The sequence below is a fragment of the Agelaius tricolor genome, unplaced genomic scaffold, assembly GCF_023055355.1.
Source record: "Agelaius tricolor isolate 1412-34295 unplaced genomic scaffold, bAgeTri1.0.p SCAF_9, whole genome shotgun sequence".
Lineage (NCBI taxonomy): Eukaryota > Metazoa > Chordata > Aves > Passeriformes > Icteridae > Agelaius > Agelaius tricolor.
In genome coordinates this window covers 33,750,663-33,765,370 of record NW_027269269.1, presented here as the reverse complement: position 1 = coordinate 33,765,370, position 14,708 = coordinate 33,750,663, and the positions used below count along the sequence as shown (strand labels likewise).

The 14,708-nt window shown below is 56.3% G+C and overlaps 1 protein-coding gene across 1 annotated transcript in view; it reads right to left on the bottom strand.

Moving 5' to 3' along the window:
- Positions 1 to 8,468: 8,468 nt before the first annotated feature.
- The window catches only part of PDE2A (phosphodiesterase 2A), a 41,719-nt gene continuing 35,479 nt past the window's right edge, over positions 8,469 to 14,708 (bottom strand). Inside the window, exons 20-31 of the mRNA XM_071433618.1 lie at positions 14,457 to 14,534; positions 14,137 to 14,259; positions 13,855 to 13,925; positions 13,391 to 13,513; positions 13,200 to 13,287; positions 13,044 to 13,091; positions 12,860 to 12,934; positions 12,605 to 12,704; positions 12,263 to 12,375; positions 11,966 to 12,004; positions 11,714 to 11,820; positions 8,469 to 11,505 (exon numbers count right to left, since the gene is read on the bottom strand). Of these exons, the coding sequence (XP_071289719.1) occupies positions 11,280 to 11,505; positions 11,714 to 11,820; positions 11,966 to 12,004; positions 12,263 to 12,375; positions 12,605 to 12,704; positions 12,860 to 12,934; positions 13,044 to 13,091; positions 13,200 to 13,287; positions 13,391 to 13,513; positions 13,855 to 13,925; positions 14,137 to 14,259; positions 14,457 to 14,534 (1,191 nt within the window). The 3' untranslated portion in view covers positions 8,469 to 11,279. The remainder of the gene's footprint in view (positions 11,506 to 11,713; positions 11,821 to 11,965; positions 12,005 to 12,262; positions 12,376 to 12,604; positions 12,705 to 12,859; positions 12,935 to 13,043; positions 13,092 to 13,199; positions 13,288 to 13,390; positions 13,514 to 13,854; positions 13,926 to 14,136; positions 14,260 to 14,456; positions 14,535 to 14,708) is intronic.

Below are 14,708 nucleotides of genomic sequence, written 5' to 3'. Positions count from 1 at the left end.
CGGCCACTGCTCCAGTTTTGGCGCCCGGCGCGGGGCCCCCCCTTTTCTCGGATTCGTGGACCCCACGGACGGGATTTCGAGAATCCCAGCGGTCGCGGAACTACCCTGTGGTCGAGCAGACCTTGTGCGCGAGGTAGCGCTCCCCGGGGACCCTGGACGGCAGCTCCTTGCACCTGGGAGTCGTCCTGTCGCAGGAAACCCCTCGTTCCAGCTTTTCGTTTGTCGCCTCCGGACTTCGTGAGTATTCTGCTACTCTCCCTGTCGCCTTCCCCTCTATTGGTGTTTCGTCACCACCCTTCTTTTTCTCTAGACAGGAGCCGGGGGTGGGCACCCTTATTTTTTTTCTTTCGCGTTTACTGGAACGGGGGGGGCTTTTCCGCAGCTGCCACTTATAACATCGAGCGATGGGTGCAAAGTTTTCGCTCTCGGCAGCTCAGAAGGGGCTGTTTTACCAAGTTGTGGGTATCCTAGTTGGGGGGGGTTGTTCCGTTGATAAAAAGGAAGTTAAAAAATTAATCCGATGGCTTTTTTCTGAGTTTCCCGAAGTCTCCCCCGATCAAATTAAAGATCCTGCCTTTTGGCAGAGGGCAAATGCCAAGTTATCAAACTTGATTAGATCACGAGACACCTCGCTTTCTCCGTTAGCTTTTTGGATTTCACAAATTCGATCTATCTTGAAAGCAGGAGGAAACTCAGAAAAACCTTCGGTCAGTTTTAGTTCGTGCCCCAGTTCTCCCGCCTCTCCCTCTACCCCTAACCCTTCTTCCCGTCCCCACAAATGTAAAACCGGGATTCTGAAAGGTGCAGCGCGCTCCAGCCCCGCGCAGGGTGACCATTCGTCCCCTAGCCCCCTTCAAAATCCTCGGCCCCCCCGCCCTAAGAGTCCTGGCCAGTCTCTTAGGGGCTCCTCGTCTTCCCCTACCTCTCCTGTTCCCGCCCCCAGGTCCTCAGTTTCTAAAACCCCAAAATCCAAAACCCTAATTTCTAAGTCCCCAGTTTGCTCCCAGTCGCCTCCAATTCCCCAAAATGGCTCCTATGGGGCCCAAGATGGAGGCAACCACATGGCTGAAATGGCGGGAAAGCCCTCTTCTTCTCCCCAGAATCCCTTTTTCCCAAGCTCCAACCCCTTCCTGCCAGTCGGCCACTCCCAGTGTTCTACCCCCTCGTCCTTCCCCCCTCCTGGTCCCTCCTCCTTTCCAGAAACCTCCTCTTCAGTAGTCCCTCCCCTTTCTCCTCCCACATCCCTGCCCATAGCTCCTCCCTCGGTCCCTCCCATACCACCTCCCATCTCTCCACCCCCTGCCAGTCAAAAGGTTCCACCCCTTGTCTCCGCCTCCTGGGAAGGTCCCTCGATATCAGATTGCCCTGCTCAAGTTCCCAGCCACGCCCCTACCTCCTCCTCTCCCGGTTCCCACGCTCTCCCTGCCGGCTCCCGCGCTTTGGGTTCCGGGGGGGGGGCAGCAGTTGGGAACCGGGAACCGGGGTCTGCTGCGATACCATCCGCAGCCCCGGTTGTTTACCATCCAGAGGGAGATGGTGGGGTGCGTCGCCAGTGGGTCCCCTTACACCATTCACAAATTAAGGAGCTGTGCAAGGCACAGAAAGATTACGGCCGGGACAGCGAATACTTTCGGGGAGTGTTGCAGGCAACACTTACCGAAGCCGATGTCACCCCCTCTGACATCCGGCGCCTCTTCACGTGTCTGCTCAATCCCACCGAGCGGGCTATGTGGGAGGCAGCCTGGAAGAGGAGAGTGACGGAGGCCCTCCCGAGCCTGTGGGAACGGCCCCACACGGGGCTGGACCTAACGGGCAATGTCCTGGCCATCGATCAACTCCTTGGGACCGGCAACTGGGCAGATGGGCACTCGCAGGCGAGTGCCATCCCCCAGGAAGCACTCCGGGAGTCAGCGCGGGCAGCCGAGAAGGCGTTCCTGGCGCTGCCGGGGGCGGCTCCTCTCCTTTCTTTTTCCAGAATCTTTCAGGGCGCCGAGGAATCTTTCCTCGATTTTGTCGAGCGTCTTCGAAAAGCTGTCGAGCAGCAAGTGGCGGACGAAGTTGCCCGGGAACATATCCTGAAGGAAGTAGCATCCACGAATGCAAACTCTGCGTGTAGGGATGCCATCCTCAGCCTCCCGATGCACCCACCCCCCTCGCTGCACGATATGCTCGAAGTCTGCACCCGGAAAGTCCTAATCATGCCATCTAGGGAGGGAGAGAAGAGAAAACAGCTGCCACCCCGAGTCAGCGCCGCAGAAGAGGCGCCTGAAAACACCTTCTCTGAAGCCACCTGCCGCTCGCCTGCTCCCGGTCCTTCCGCCGCCAAATCACCCTGCCATCTGTGCGGAAAGCTCGGGCATTGGATGCCCGACTGCCCGCTGCGGCGGGAATTTTATGAATTCAAAAGGGGGCAGGGACTCCTGGGGAAAACCCAGACAAAAAACTAACATCTGAGCGCAGTTCCCCCCTGCGCCATGATAAAAATAGGGCGGGACAACTAACACCACGCAGGGAGGGGAGATCTCAGGGACCGCCGCCTGCCAAACAAGACATATTCTCACCGGACTTGTCACATGTTGCATGTCTCCAACCTAGACCCGTGCTAACTACCTTTTCTGCTTTCAGACCCTTCCGGCTGCAGCTGACGGAGCCACTACATCTTAAGAACTCCGATTTTCAACTCGTGTCAGTCAGCCCGGAATGCCCAGGAAACTGGGGGCGGATAAGGTGTAAGTACGTCGTTGTCGGAGACACTAAGCACACACCTTTAGAGGTGAACATAATCCCAGGTCTTCTGCCATCTGACCCAGGACTGTTCGCCGTGGGGCTGCACTGTGTCCAACCCCCCACTTTCCTGCCCAAGGGACAGGTGATCGCGCAAGCGATCCCTGTTCCCGAGATAACTTGGGCCCTGGGGTTTCCTCCGGCTGAACTCCAAAATCCAACAGTAGCTTGGGCCCAGGTCCTGGGGCGGGAAAGGCCTCATGTCACCTGTCATATCTCAAAAGGGGGAGAGGGCAAGCCTCTTAAAGGCTTGTTGGACACAGGAGCAGATGTAACGATCATTCCTTCCCGGGAATGGCCGTCACATTGGGAATTGCAAAACGCGCCTGGCCACGTCCGAGGTGTCGGGGGTTTACAATTGGCACGTCAATCAAAGAGCGTTGTACAAATTACGGGGCCGGATGGGCAATTGGCTTCAGTGCGCCCATTCGTATTAGATTACACGGAACCCCTGTGGGGGAGAGACCTCTTAGCCCAGTGGGGAGCCCGAATTGACCTCCCAGCAGCTCCCCAGGTTTTTCGGGCAGCGGTCACTGATGAGCGCCCTACCTGGAAACTGAATTGGAAATCTGATAAACCAGTACAGGTAGTGCAGTGGCCGCTCAACAAGCAAAAATTAGCGGCGCTCAATGAGCTCGTTAAGGAGCAGCTACTCAAGGGCAACCTGGTGGAGACCATGTCAGAGTGGAACTCCCCAGTGTTCGTTATCAAAAAGCCCAACAAAGATAAGTGGCGGCTCCTTCACGACCTCCGCCAAATTAACAACATCATTGAAGATATGGGGCCTCTCCAACCAGGGATGCTGTCCCCAACGATGCTCCCCCAAAATTGGAATTTGGTCGTAATTGACATAAAAGATTGCTTTTTCCAAATTCCCTTACACCCGGACGATGCTCCGCGTTTCGCCTTCACGGTTCCTGCCATCAACCGTGAAGCCCCAAGCAAGCGCTATCATTGGCGAGTTCTTCCGCAAGGCCTGAAGGCCAGCCCGATGATCTGCCAATGGTACGTCGCCTCCTTGCTGTCCCCAGTACGTGCAGCCACCAAAGACACCATCATTTACCATTATATGGATGACATCCTAGTGTGCGCTCCGACCAACGACCTACTTACCCACGCGCTTGACCTAACAATCGATGCATTGGTTGTTGCAGGGTTCGAGCTCCAGCAAGATAAGATTCAACAGATGCCACCCTGGAAGTACCTGGGCCTGGAAATAACGAAGCGGACCATTGTTCCGCAAAAATTGGCTATTAAAACTAACATCAAAAACCTGGCAGATGTCCACCAGCTGTGTGGGTCCTTGAATTGGGTAAGGCCTTGGCTAGGCATTCCAACAGAAGACCTAGCCCCCCTTTTCAATTTATTGAAAGGGGGAGAAGAGCTTAGTTCTCCAAGGTCCCTTACCCCAGAGGCCCAGACAGCGCTGGAGAAGATCCAAAACTCCATCTCGGCCAGGCAGGCCCACAGATATCACCCGGGCCTGCCATTTAAATTCATTGTTCTAGGTAAGCTGCCACACCTCCATGGGGTGATTTTCCAGTGGGACGATTCCATCAAGGGCAAGGACCGGGGCTCGGGGGATCCCCTCTTAATCATAGAGTGGGTGTTCCTCAGCCATCACAGGTCCAAAAGGATGACGCAGCCAGCCGAGCTGGTGGCAGAATTGATTAGAAAGGCTAGATCACGGATCAGAGAGTTGGCAGGTTGTGACTTTGACTGCATCCACATTCCTTTAAAATTTGATTCAGGCCATCTAAAAAGAAAGATGATTGATAACCTTCTGGAAACAAATGAGATGCTTCAACTGGCTTTGGACAGCTACACCGGCCAAATCGCAGTAGATCGGCCGGCCCACAAATTATTCAATCAGGAATTCACATTGTCTCTAAAATCAGTTCAGAGTAGAACTCCTCTGAAGGCTTTGACAGTTTTTACAGACGCGTCTGGAGCATCCCACAAGTCAGTGATGACTTGGAAGGATCCTCAGACTCAGCGGTGGGAGGCAGATGTCACAGAGGTGGAAGGTTCACCTCAAGTTGCTGAGTTGGACGCAGTCGTCAGAGCCTTTGAGAGGTTCTCTGAACCATTCAATTTGGTCACTGATTCAGCCTATGTCGCGGGTGTAGTTTCCAGAGCCGAAAATGCAATTTTACAGGAGGTATCAAACATCCCTTTGTTTAACTTGCTCTCTAAGCTTGTGAACTTAGTCTCCCACCGAGAGCAACCCTTTTATGTGATGCATGTCAGGTCACATACCGATTTGCCTGGATTTATTGCGGAAGGCAATAGGCGTGCTGACGCCCTTGCCGCTCCTGTTCAAGCTGCCCCACTCCCTGATCTGTTCAGTCAGGCCAAGATCAGCCACCAGCAATTTCATCAGAACGCCCCTGGCCTTGTTCGACAATTCCATCTTACACGCGAACAGGCCAAGGCGATTGTGGCTACATGTCCTCAATGCCAGTCCCACCAGCTCCCAACAATACCCTTGGGAGCTAACCCCAGAGGTCTATCTAGTTGCGAGGTGTGGCAGATGGATGTTACCCACATCCCTGCCTTTGGCCGTCTGCAATTCGTACATGTCTCAGTGGATACCTTCTCCGGCGCAGTCTATGCCTCTGCCCACACAGGGGAAAAGGCAGCAGATTGTGAAAAACACCTAGTTCAAGCGTTTGCTGTCCTGGGCATCCCCAAGGTCCTGAAAACAGACAATGGCCCGGCGTATAAATCCAGGGAGCTGCGAAGCTTCCTGCAACAATGGGGAATAGAGCATAAGACCGGCATCCCCTATTCCCCGACAGGCCAAGCCGTGGTAGAAAGGACCCACCAGAGCCTGAAGAGAGTTTTAGAACAACAGCGAGTGGCTGTGAAGGTGGAGTCCCCCCATATCCGTCTCGCGAAGGCGCTTTTTACCATTAACTTCCTAAACTGTTCTTTCGAAAATCTCAATCCGCCTATCGTGCGACATTTCGGGAGACATGAGCAGCTGCAGGCCAGGGTCAGGCCTCCTGTCCTGATTAAGGATCCGGAGACCTGGAAAACGGAGGGGCCTTTCGATCTAGTGACTTGGGGAAGGGGATACGCTTGCGTGTCCACCCCCTCAGGTCCGAGATGGATCCCCGCTAAGTGGGTCAAGCCCTTCCGCCCTGGGAAGACTCTGAGAGCAGAAAACGTAGAACAGGTCACGGAGGCATGTTGGCGGCGGCGGCGGAAGCTCCCAGGGATGGAGCCACTCCCAGTTTAACCCTCTCCCTGCCCCGGGCAGGACCTGATTCAGAGTCATTCCTTATGTCTGTCTCTTGTTTGTTTTTAGTTTTCCCCCAATGGAACGTGTCTACATCTTAGCCCGCTTGACAGCCGTCCTCATCTGGACCCTGATGCCATCAGTGGGCCCATGGATCGTCCCCCAGCCCAAGGCCAACGTTTGGCGCACCCTCGCGAGTGCCCTTGGCCAAGAACACATATGTTTAGATATGGGCTCAGCAGAGGACCCGATGTCGTCATGCCTTGTGGGGATCCCTCTCTCCCTTAATGAGTTTCCCTCCCCTTTCAATACTTCCTCACCTCCCTCTTATCCAAGACCCCTCCTCTAAAAATCAATGCACAAAATGCCTGGAGAGAAGGAGTCAAGGGGCTGGTCCCTTTGAGCTCTGAACCTCCAGAGCTTGATTTGCTCGGCTCAGCCAATGCTTCCCTCTGTATTTGGTTTCAGTTCGCCCCTAACCCTTGGGACAGCAGGTACTCGTGGATCAAACCATCAAGGCCCGAGTACAAAGCTGCCCAGTGGTGTCGAATGACCATCGAGATGCCACTTGCTTCCACCCTGGGTAGCCAACCGCTGTCCCTGCCCCGAGGTATCTTTTTCATTTGCGGAGACCGAGCTTGGGCTGGCATCCCCGCTCGTCTAGCCGGAGGTATCTGCACTTTTGGGCGGCTGTCGCTGCTTACACCCAACATTACCCAAATTCGCGATTGGAAAATGAAAAGAGCACAACCGAATTCGGCCCGCTCCAAAAGAGATCTCAAAGATCTCGACCCGGATTGTGACTCCCAAATTGAACATTGGTCGAAACCAAAAACTGTAGCCCTCACCCTGCTTTTGCCCTGGGTGTCTGTGGCCAAGTCTCTAGGTGAATTGGCCCACCTGGAGTGTTGGGTAGCTAAGCAAGCCAATTTAACGTCAGCGACGCTATCAGACCTCCTCACAGACGAGGAAATTACAAGGAAGGCGACCCTCCAAAATCGCGCGGCAATTGACTTCCTGCTTTTACTGCATCACCACCGCTGCGAGGAGTTTGAGGGCCTCTGCTGCCTTAATTTGTCATCTCGGGCTGAGGACGCAAGGGTGGCCATAGATAAAATGCAAAGCCTTGTCCACCAAATAAAACAACAGACATCAGACTGGCTGGGGGACCTCTTTCAAAGATGGGGCCTGTCAAGCTGGGCCGAGTCCATCCTGAAGACTATACTTTCCACCCTTTTAGGTTTACTTGAACGGTGCTTGCCCTTACAGTTCTTTTATTTTTAAACGAAAAAGGGGGAGATGTTGTGGTGTGTTTTATGCTTGTTCAGTTTTCCCTCCATTGTTCTCTCAGAAAGTCCTGTCCTGTTACCAGTTTGTGTCAATCCCCAAACCCCTCCCCAGTTGTCTTGGATACCAAATGTATCTTTCTTGTTCCCCACCCCTGGCAGCCTGCCTGTCACTCGACACCCCTGCCTCTTTTTCTAGAGAGTTCGGGCCAGGGTGTCGAGTGATTGGGTTAGGGGCCAGGGTCCCTCCCGCAACTGTGTTTGATGGGTTCTCCGATCATGCCAATCCTTAATGTATCCCTCTCTGATTTGCTATCTTTCACCCCTCCCACCCTCAGTAAAACCGAGGCTTTTTCCCTGCCTCGGGGCTCTCAGCTTCTTCCACCGAACCTGCACGTTTCCCTACCAATAAAACTACCCCCCCGAAGAAACTGAGGGTCGCCTCTTCATTTCATCCTGCGACTTCGGAGCTCTTTACTGCGGCCACACGTCCGCAAGGCTTGACATCGCCTTGGGCACAAAGCCCTGACTCCGGGTTGGGGAAGTGCCTTACTGGCTGGAGGTTGGCTGGACACTTATCTAGCCTGGGCGTTTCACTTTTCACCGGCCACTGCTCCAGCATGCCAGCACCAAAGCCTCCAGGGACTTTTCCTCTGGGTATAAAGTGCCCAAAAGCTGTCAGACTGGGCTGGGATGAAAGTGGTGCATTGATTTTGGATAATAAATTGCTCCTTAGCTGTATGGCGGGAATGAAAGCTACAGCCCTGATGGATGATGGGCAGACTAGGGGGTCCCCTCTGGGGCTATGCAAGGATGGCTGCAGGAGCCAGAGGAGCAGCTGGATTCTGCCCCAGTCCCTGCCCAGGCTCAGAGGAGTCCCTACACAGGCCTCATGCTGCATCTCAGCCTAGGATCCCGCTGCATCCCAGCCCAGGCTGGATCCTGCCCCAGGCCCAGCTCCCCCTGCTGCCAGGCTGGATGGGGCCCAGCATTGGACCATTCCATGAGAGTGGAACATCCAAGGACAGGCTGGAGCTACCTGGGGAGTCAGAGCTACACAGCCCAAGCTGGATTCTCCCCCTGAAGGTGATCTTGGTGCTCATAAGTTTCAATATGGAGCTCCCCAGACCCCAACAAGGCCACCCACCAACCTGTCACGGGAAGGTTGACATATGAAATTTATTTAGGAAAACCAAAACCCACCAAAAAAAGAGAAATAATAATAAAGAAGGAGCAGGAGGAGGAGAAACAGTAGTGGGAGGAGGAGGAAGAGGAGAAGGAGGAGGAAGAAAAGAAGGAGAATAAGAAAAGAAGGAGGAGAGGAAGAAAGAGAAGTCATCTCCTCCTTAGGCTCCATTGGAGTCCAGAACAACCAGTGCCGCAAGACAGAAGGACAGAAAAGCTGGAGGAGGTTTGCACACCCACACACGCCTGTGCACACTCCTGGGTGAGCTGGGCTGGCTGTGAGCTGCACTCCTCAGTATCCAGAGGGGTATATACAGGGGCAGGAGCTGGGAAAGCATTGACTACCTACACACACCAGCAGCAGGGGCTGGAAAAGTGGGATACGGCTGGGAAAAGGGCATCCCTGCGTGCCCCCACCACGGTGTGGTACCCGGGGTGCAGAACCCAAGTGCAGGACACCCCCACATCTGTTGGATGGAGAGATCTGTGCATTGTCAGGCATCCCTGGGCGGCACTGGGATGCAGGGACTGTCTTTGAACAGTTGTACCTACTTGGTACCAAGGCTGTGCCAGTGTCACGACAGGGATGGAGCTGCTGTCCTCCTCTTGCAGCTTGGGGGTTTGCTGCCTTCTGGGACCTTCCCCACCCCCTATGGCAGTGTGGGGAGGGGGGGAAGGGCTTAAGGGGGTCATGGGCCAGCAGACAGACTCAGTCACCAGGTGGGCCCCACCAGGGTTCGGGCAAAGCATCTCACTAAAGGCATCTCCGAGTAGGTAAGGCAAAAGGAATTCAGGCCACTTCAGCCACGTGGAGCAGCTCAGTGTTGAGGTCTCCCATTGCTCCTGCAGACACACGCTCCAGGTATCCCGAGAACACAGGCAAGTCATCGCTCACAGACAAGCCAAGGAGAGAAGCAGCCACTGTGCAGCCCAAATCCAGGAGGGACCGCTGTGGCACCACTGGGGATGGTGCCATGGGTTACTGCAGAGCAGTGGGGATGGGGTGGCAAAGGGCCCCACGTGCACTCTTGATCCCAAAAGAACCAACACCAATGACAGCAGTGCCGGAATTTTACCCTGCTGCTCCCGTCACCTTTCCCTGCTGTGGTGTTGGACTCATCCAGCCCCCACAAGCTGGATGATGCAGCCTGAGGGCTCAGTGCACCCTAATCCCCCAATGCTGAGCACACCCACTCAGCCCCAGCCCCCTCTTCAGCTCTGCCCCAGCAGTTCCCCTGCTCATGGGTGTTTCAGATGGCCTTGGCTGGGTGATGGAGCCCAGGATCACGTACAGCTGCTCGGACCCTGGGAGCTGGCGGAGCCCCTGGGACTGAGAGGGTCCATATGAGTTGGGTTGTGGGACTGGAGAGACCACAGGAGGGCAGCAGGGTCCACGCACAGTGGTCTGTAGGACACAGAGGAGAGCACTGGGGTCCATGCACGGTGGTCCGCAGAACCAGAGAAACCACAGGAGATTGGTGGGGTGCATGCATGGCAGTCAGGACAAGGAGGGAGTCGTGGGAAAACACCAGGGTCCATGCATGACCAGATCAACCATGGTAGACCAACAGCATCCATGCATGGTGCCACATAGGACTGGAAGGACCACAGGAAAATAGCAGGGTCGATGCATGGTGGTCTGCAGGACCAGAGGGACCACAGGAGACCACTGAGGGTCATGTCCAGTGGTCTGCAAGACCAGAAGGATCCCAAAATGCCAGCAGGATCCGTGCACAGAGGTTGGTATGGCAGGAGTTGTGAAGCCACTGTGAGCTAGGGATGCTCACAACATGGTCACCAAGCAGAGAAGCTGCTTGCAGTGAGGAGGCTCCCGGGTGGACACCTCAGAGGAACACCCATGTTCCTCTACCTATGGCAGGGACATGTATGGGACCAGAAGGTGAAGGTGATGTGTGGGACCAGATGGACCCCCTGTGGAGCACAGCCTCCCTCCCCTGTGCATGCAAACCAGCAGCAGGACCCCCAGCCTTGGCAAGTGTGTAGCCCTTGTAGGGGATGTGGTTGTGTGGTTGTGTGGGACTGGGCTGTGTGAGAGATATGAGCCCTTCCATGGGTGAGTGGGTTCAGGGGTCCTGGAGGGGTGGGGCTTTCAGCCAAAGGATGCTCAGCAGCTGCTAGGGAGAGGCTGCAGCTAGTTCTCTAGTGTGGATCCCAGCAGGGGATGCAGGCACATCCCCATGGCCATGGCCATCCCACTCTGGTGTCTTCCCTCCTCCAGCTGGAGCCAACCTTCTTCCGTGGACCTGATCTATGGTCCCCAAAGATCCCCATAACACCCCCCATATGCTGTACAGCCACCCCACAGCTCTCCCACTGCCCCTCACCACCCTGCCCCACATCATCCCCCTCTGTCCTGCCTGACCCATGCACACCCATGTCATGGTGACCGAGCCCTCTATGGGTGCTTCCACCAAGGACATCGTTCTTATTGTCACCCCATGGGGACAGGACCTGCAGTCTTAAGGCAGCTTAAAGCACATCCATCCCCCAGCCCCACCGTGTCCCTTGGTGCTCCCAGCCACCAAGGCAGTGTCCCATGGACTACTGGGTGGACAGGACACCTGAACACCCGCCCCGGAGGGAGGAGATAGTCACTCAGTGGTGGGGAAGGACCAGTGGCAGCTGCTGGCAGCACACAGCCCTTGCTGTGGTAGTCCAGATTCACTGATATTCCCTCAAACCTCCTCCCCATAAGCTGGGGGATGAGGCTTGGGGATGCTCCCAGCCCAGCCATGGCTGTGGCCCCCCCGCCGTCTTCTTCACTCGGCCCCAGCCTCGGTGGGCTGCCCCACCTCAGGTTCCAGGCAGCCATTGAGCTGGGGGTCAGGGACCTGTGGGTCATATTCCTCATCCAGAAAGTCCAGGGAGTTGTTACTGGGCAACCCCCGGATGGTGAATTTGTGGGAGACCTTGGTCCACTGCTCCCGGTTGCTGGCCACCCGCTCGTAGAGCTCCGCTGCCTTGGGGAAGAGATCCTGCAGCAATCTGGGGAGTGGGGGATGCATTCCATCAGCACAGGGCTGCACCCCCTTACTTCAATGCAACCCCCTTGGCTGAGTGCAACCCCCATCCCACAGCCTGGAATGCCCCCCAACATCTGCAAGACTTGGCACACACAGCACCCGATCCCCCCCTGAGGGAGGTGGGGGTGTCAGGGGGTCCTCCCCATCCCAGCTCCAGCACTGGGGCTCACTTGTAGATGGGCATGGCAATGTGCTCCATGAAGCTGATCTGCAGCTCGGGGATGTAGGCTTTCTCCCGGTCCATCATCTCCAGCGGGCTGTTCCCCATGGCTTTCTCCTGCATGGGTGGTGAGGAGGGTCAGTGCCAGTGGTGCTTTCCCCCATTCACAGGCAAGACCTCTCTGCCCACTGCCCACACCCCCCATCCCATTGGTGCTGTCTAGGAGCATTGGCCAAGCCCAACCCTGCCAGCTGGTACCTACCAGGTCACCCTGGGAGAAGAACTCCTTGTAGATCAGCTCCTGCAAGAGACAGGTGTCAGCACAGGGGGTGCAGCCTGAAATGATCCCCCATCCCCACTGCCCTCCAGACCCCTCCCCACAGCTCTGAATCAAGCAGGGATACGGTCTTGCTTGGAGGGACTGGGTTCTGCATGGCCCAGAGTCCTGCAGGGAGGAGCCCACTCCACAAGGGGCAGGTGTGTGCCTGGGGACATGCAGGTGGCCTAGGTGGGTTCTGAGGTGGCATTCAGGGGTTTAGCTCCGTGGTGTGGCACTCACTGCAATCTTCCTGGTAGTCTTCCAGCCCTTGGTCTGGTCAGATAGGTCACAGGAGGTCATGAGCAGGCAGAGCAGCAGGCTGCGGTGCTGCTTGTTCTTGGGGTCATATCCCACTGTGGGCAGAGTGTGGGGCAGGGTTTCGGATGGGGGGCTCAGGACAGAGCTCCAAAGCCCCCATCATACCACATGTGAGCACTTTAGGGACAGCCAGAACTTTCTGTGTCGTGTCCCAGCCCTTATGACCTCTGACATAAGAACCTCCTGTGCCATCTCCCAGCCTTGGTGGGATGAGTTCCTACCACCCCTCAAATCCCAATCCCAATCTCCATCAAGGATCTTCACCTTCTGCCATTTTCTGGAGATCCTTGAAGATGCGGAGGTGGTGGGCCAGGTCAGTGGCCAGGATGATGTCCCGCATCAAGTCCAGCATGCGCTGGTAGTCCTGTGGGCAAGGCAGCTGCCGTGACCAGCTCTCTGCCCCTCCCAGCTCCCACACCTCCTGGGATCCAGGGATGGGGAGCAGGAGGTCTGGAGAGGACGCAGGGGCTCAGCATGGGCAGGGGTGGCAGGAGAGAGGTATTTGGGTGGGGGGCTCACCTTTCTGGAGAAGTGGTCAAAGATGTTGCAGCCTTGGCTGTTGAGGATAGCAATGGCTTGCGCAAAGTGATGCCTCTGTGGGAGAAGGCAGGACCGTGAAAGCAGGTAGGGAGCAGGCAAGGATGCTGCCATGCAGCCAGAACCCAGGAGAGATGGGCAATGAGAGATTTGTGGGGGATCTCACCTCCATGACAGAGCCCTCTGAACTGTAGAGCGCGGCCAGGACTGATTTCTGCAAGGTAGAGCAGCCAGAATGATGAACTATGGGGGTGAAGACCCCCACAGCTCTCCCCATACCTCTCCTTCCCCCTCGCCCATCCCAGCTCTGGGCTCGGCTCACCGAGGCCACCTGGAAGGAGTTATTTGTTCCTCTGTGGTCCAGGTCGTGGCACATGCAGGAGATGAAGAGGGCAAAGATCTCGATGTCTCTGGGAAGGGGGAGGAGGGAAACTGAGGCAGGCAGGAGAGCAGGGAGCACCCCAGCCAGGCCAGGGGTTGGAGAACAGGGGCAGGGATAGCACCTGGCCTTACTCCAGGTAGTTAACGAGCTCCAGGTTCTTGTAGAGCAGGTAGCAGAAGTGGGAGACGGAGAAGGCGTGCATCCAGTTGTGGTAGGGGGGGTCACGGTACCCCTTCTTTACCATCAGGCAGAACCTGGACAGGGGCGGAGCCATGCGGAGTGGGTCTCACCCCACAGGGATCTCCACCTTGCCAGGTGCCCACCAGGCAGGCACGGGCATGGGGATGAGGATGGGATGGGGAAGGGTTGGGGAGGGGTGATGGGAGGGGGATAGGCACAGGGAAGGTAGACAGTTATCTGCATGGGGATGGCATAGGGATAGGGATGAGGATACGGACAGGGGACAGAGAAGGTGGACAGGAAGGGGAATATGGATGGGGACAGGGACAAGGAAGGAGACGGAAGGGATGAGATAGGTGGATGGGGATGGAAATGAGGATGGAGACAGGGAAGGTAGACAGGGATAAGGACTCACCTGGTGAGCGTCTGACGGTCCATCTTGTAGTTGTTGATGAAATTCATGTCTTGCAGCATGCTCAGGATGGCCTGGCAGAGGGGGCAGGGTGGGTGGCAAGGAATGACAATGCCCAGCAAGGTCCCCCGTAAGCCACCCCTGCCCTGCTCAGTAGGAAGATGCTCAGGGGTGCAACCACATCCCTTCACCCCAGAACCCCAGCACCCCAGGGTTGGGATATTTGACCTGACTGAGGCCAGGCAGGGGATGGTGGCAGTTGAGAGTTGTCCCCATGGTCCTCACCATGGAGGTGTCGTCCTCAGGCAGTGAGCGTGGTGTGTAGGTGAAGCTGGCAAAGTTGGGGTCAATGGTGGACACAGGTTGGATGCCCTCACTCAGCAGTTTGGTGTACTCATCATCAGACACCTGCAGGAGCCACAGCCAGTGACCCACACTGTGGCCAGGTCACCAGGTGTCCCAAAGGCCACATGAACCACAGGGAGAGCAGAGAGCCCTGGGGTATCACCACCACCCAGCTGTGTGACCACCTTGGGATAAAGTGTGGGGGCACCATGCTGGCAGCGGGGGTCCCCATCCCTGTCCCTGTCCTCATGCTACCTCACCTTCATGTGGTACATCATCATCTCATTGGCCAGGTGGCTTCGGTACTGTGCCTCATTCACCTTCTTGTACAGCAGGGACTGTGGGGCAGGATCAGGGGATGGGAGTGCTGGGGGTGGGCAGACACCTCCAGCACCCGCCAGCCCACCCTGGCACCACAGCACATCTTTGTGCCCATGAATTCCCTCCCATCCCGTGGCCACCACAACTTGTCCCCAAGGAATGGGGACCACACACACACACACATCCCCCCA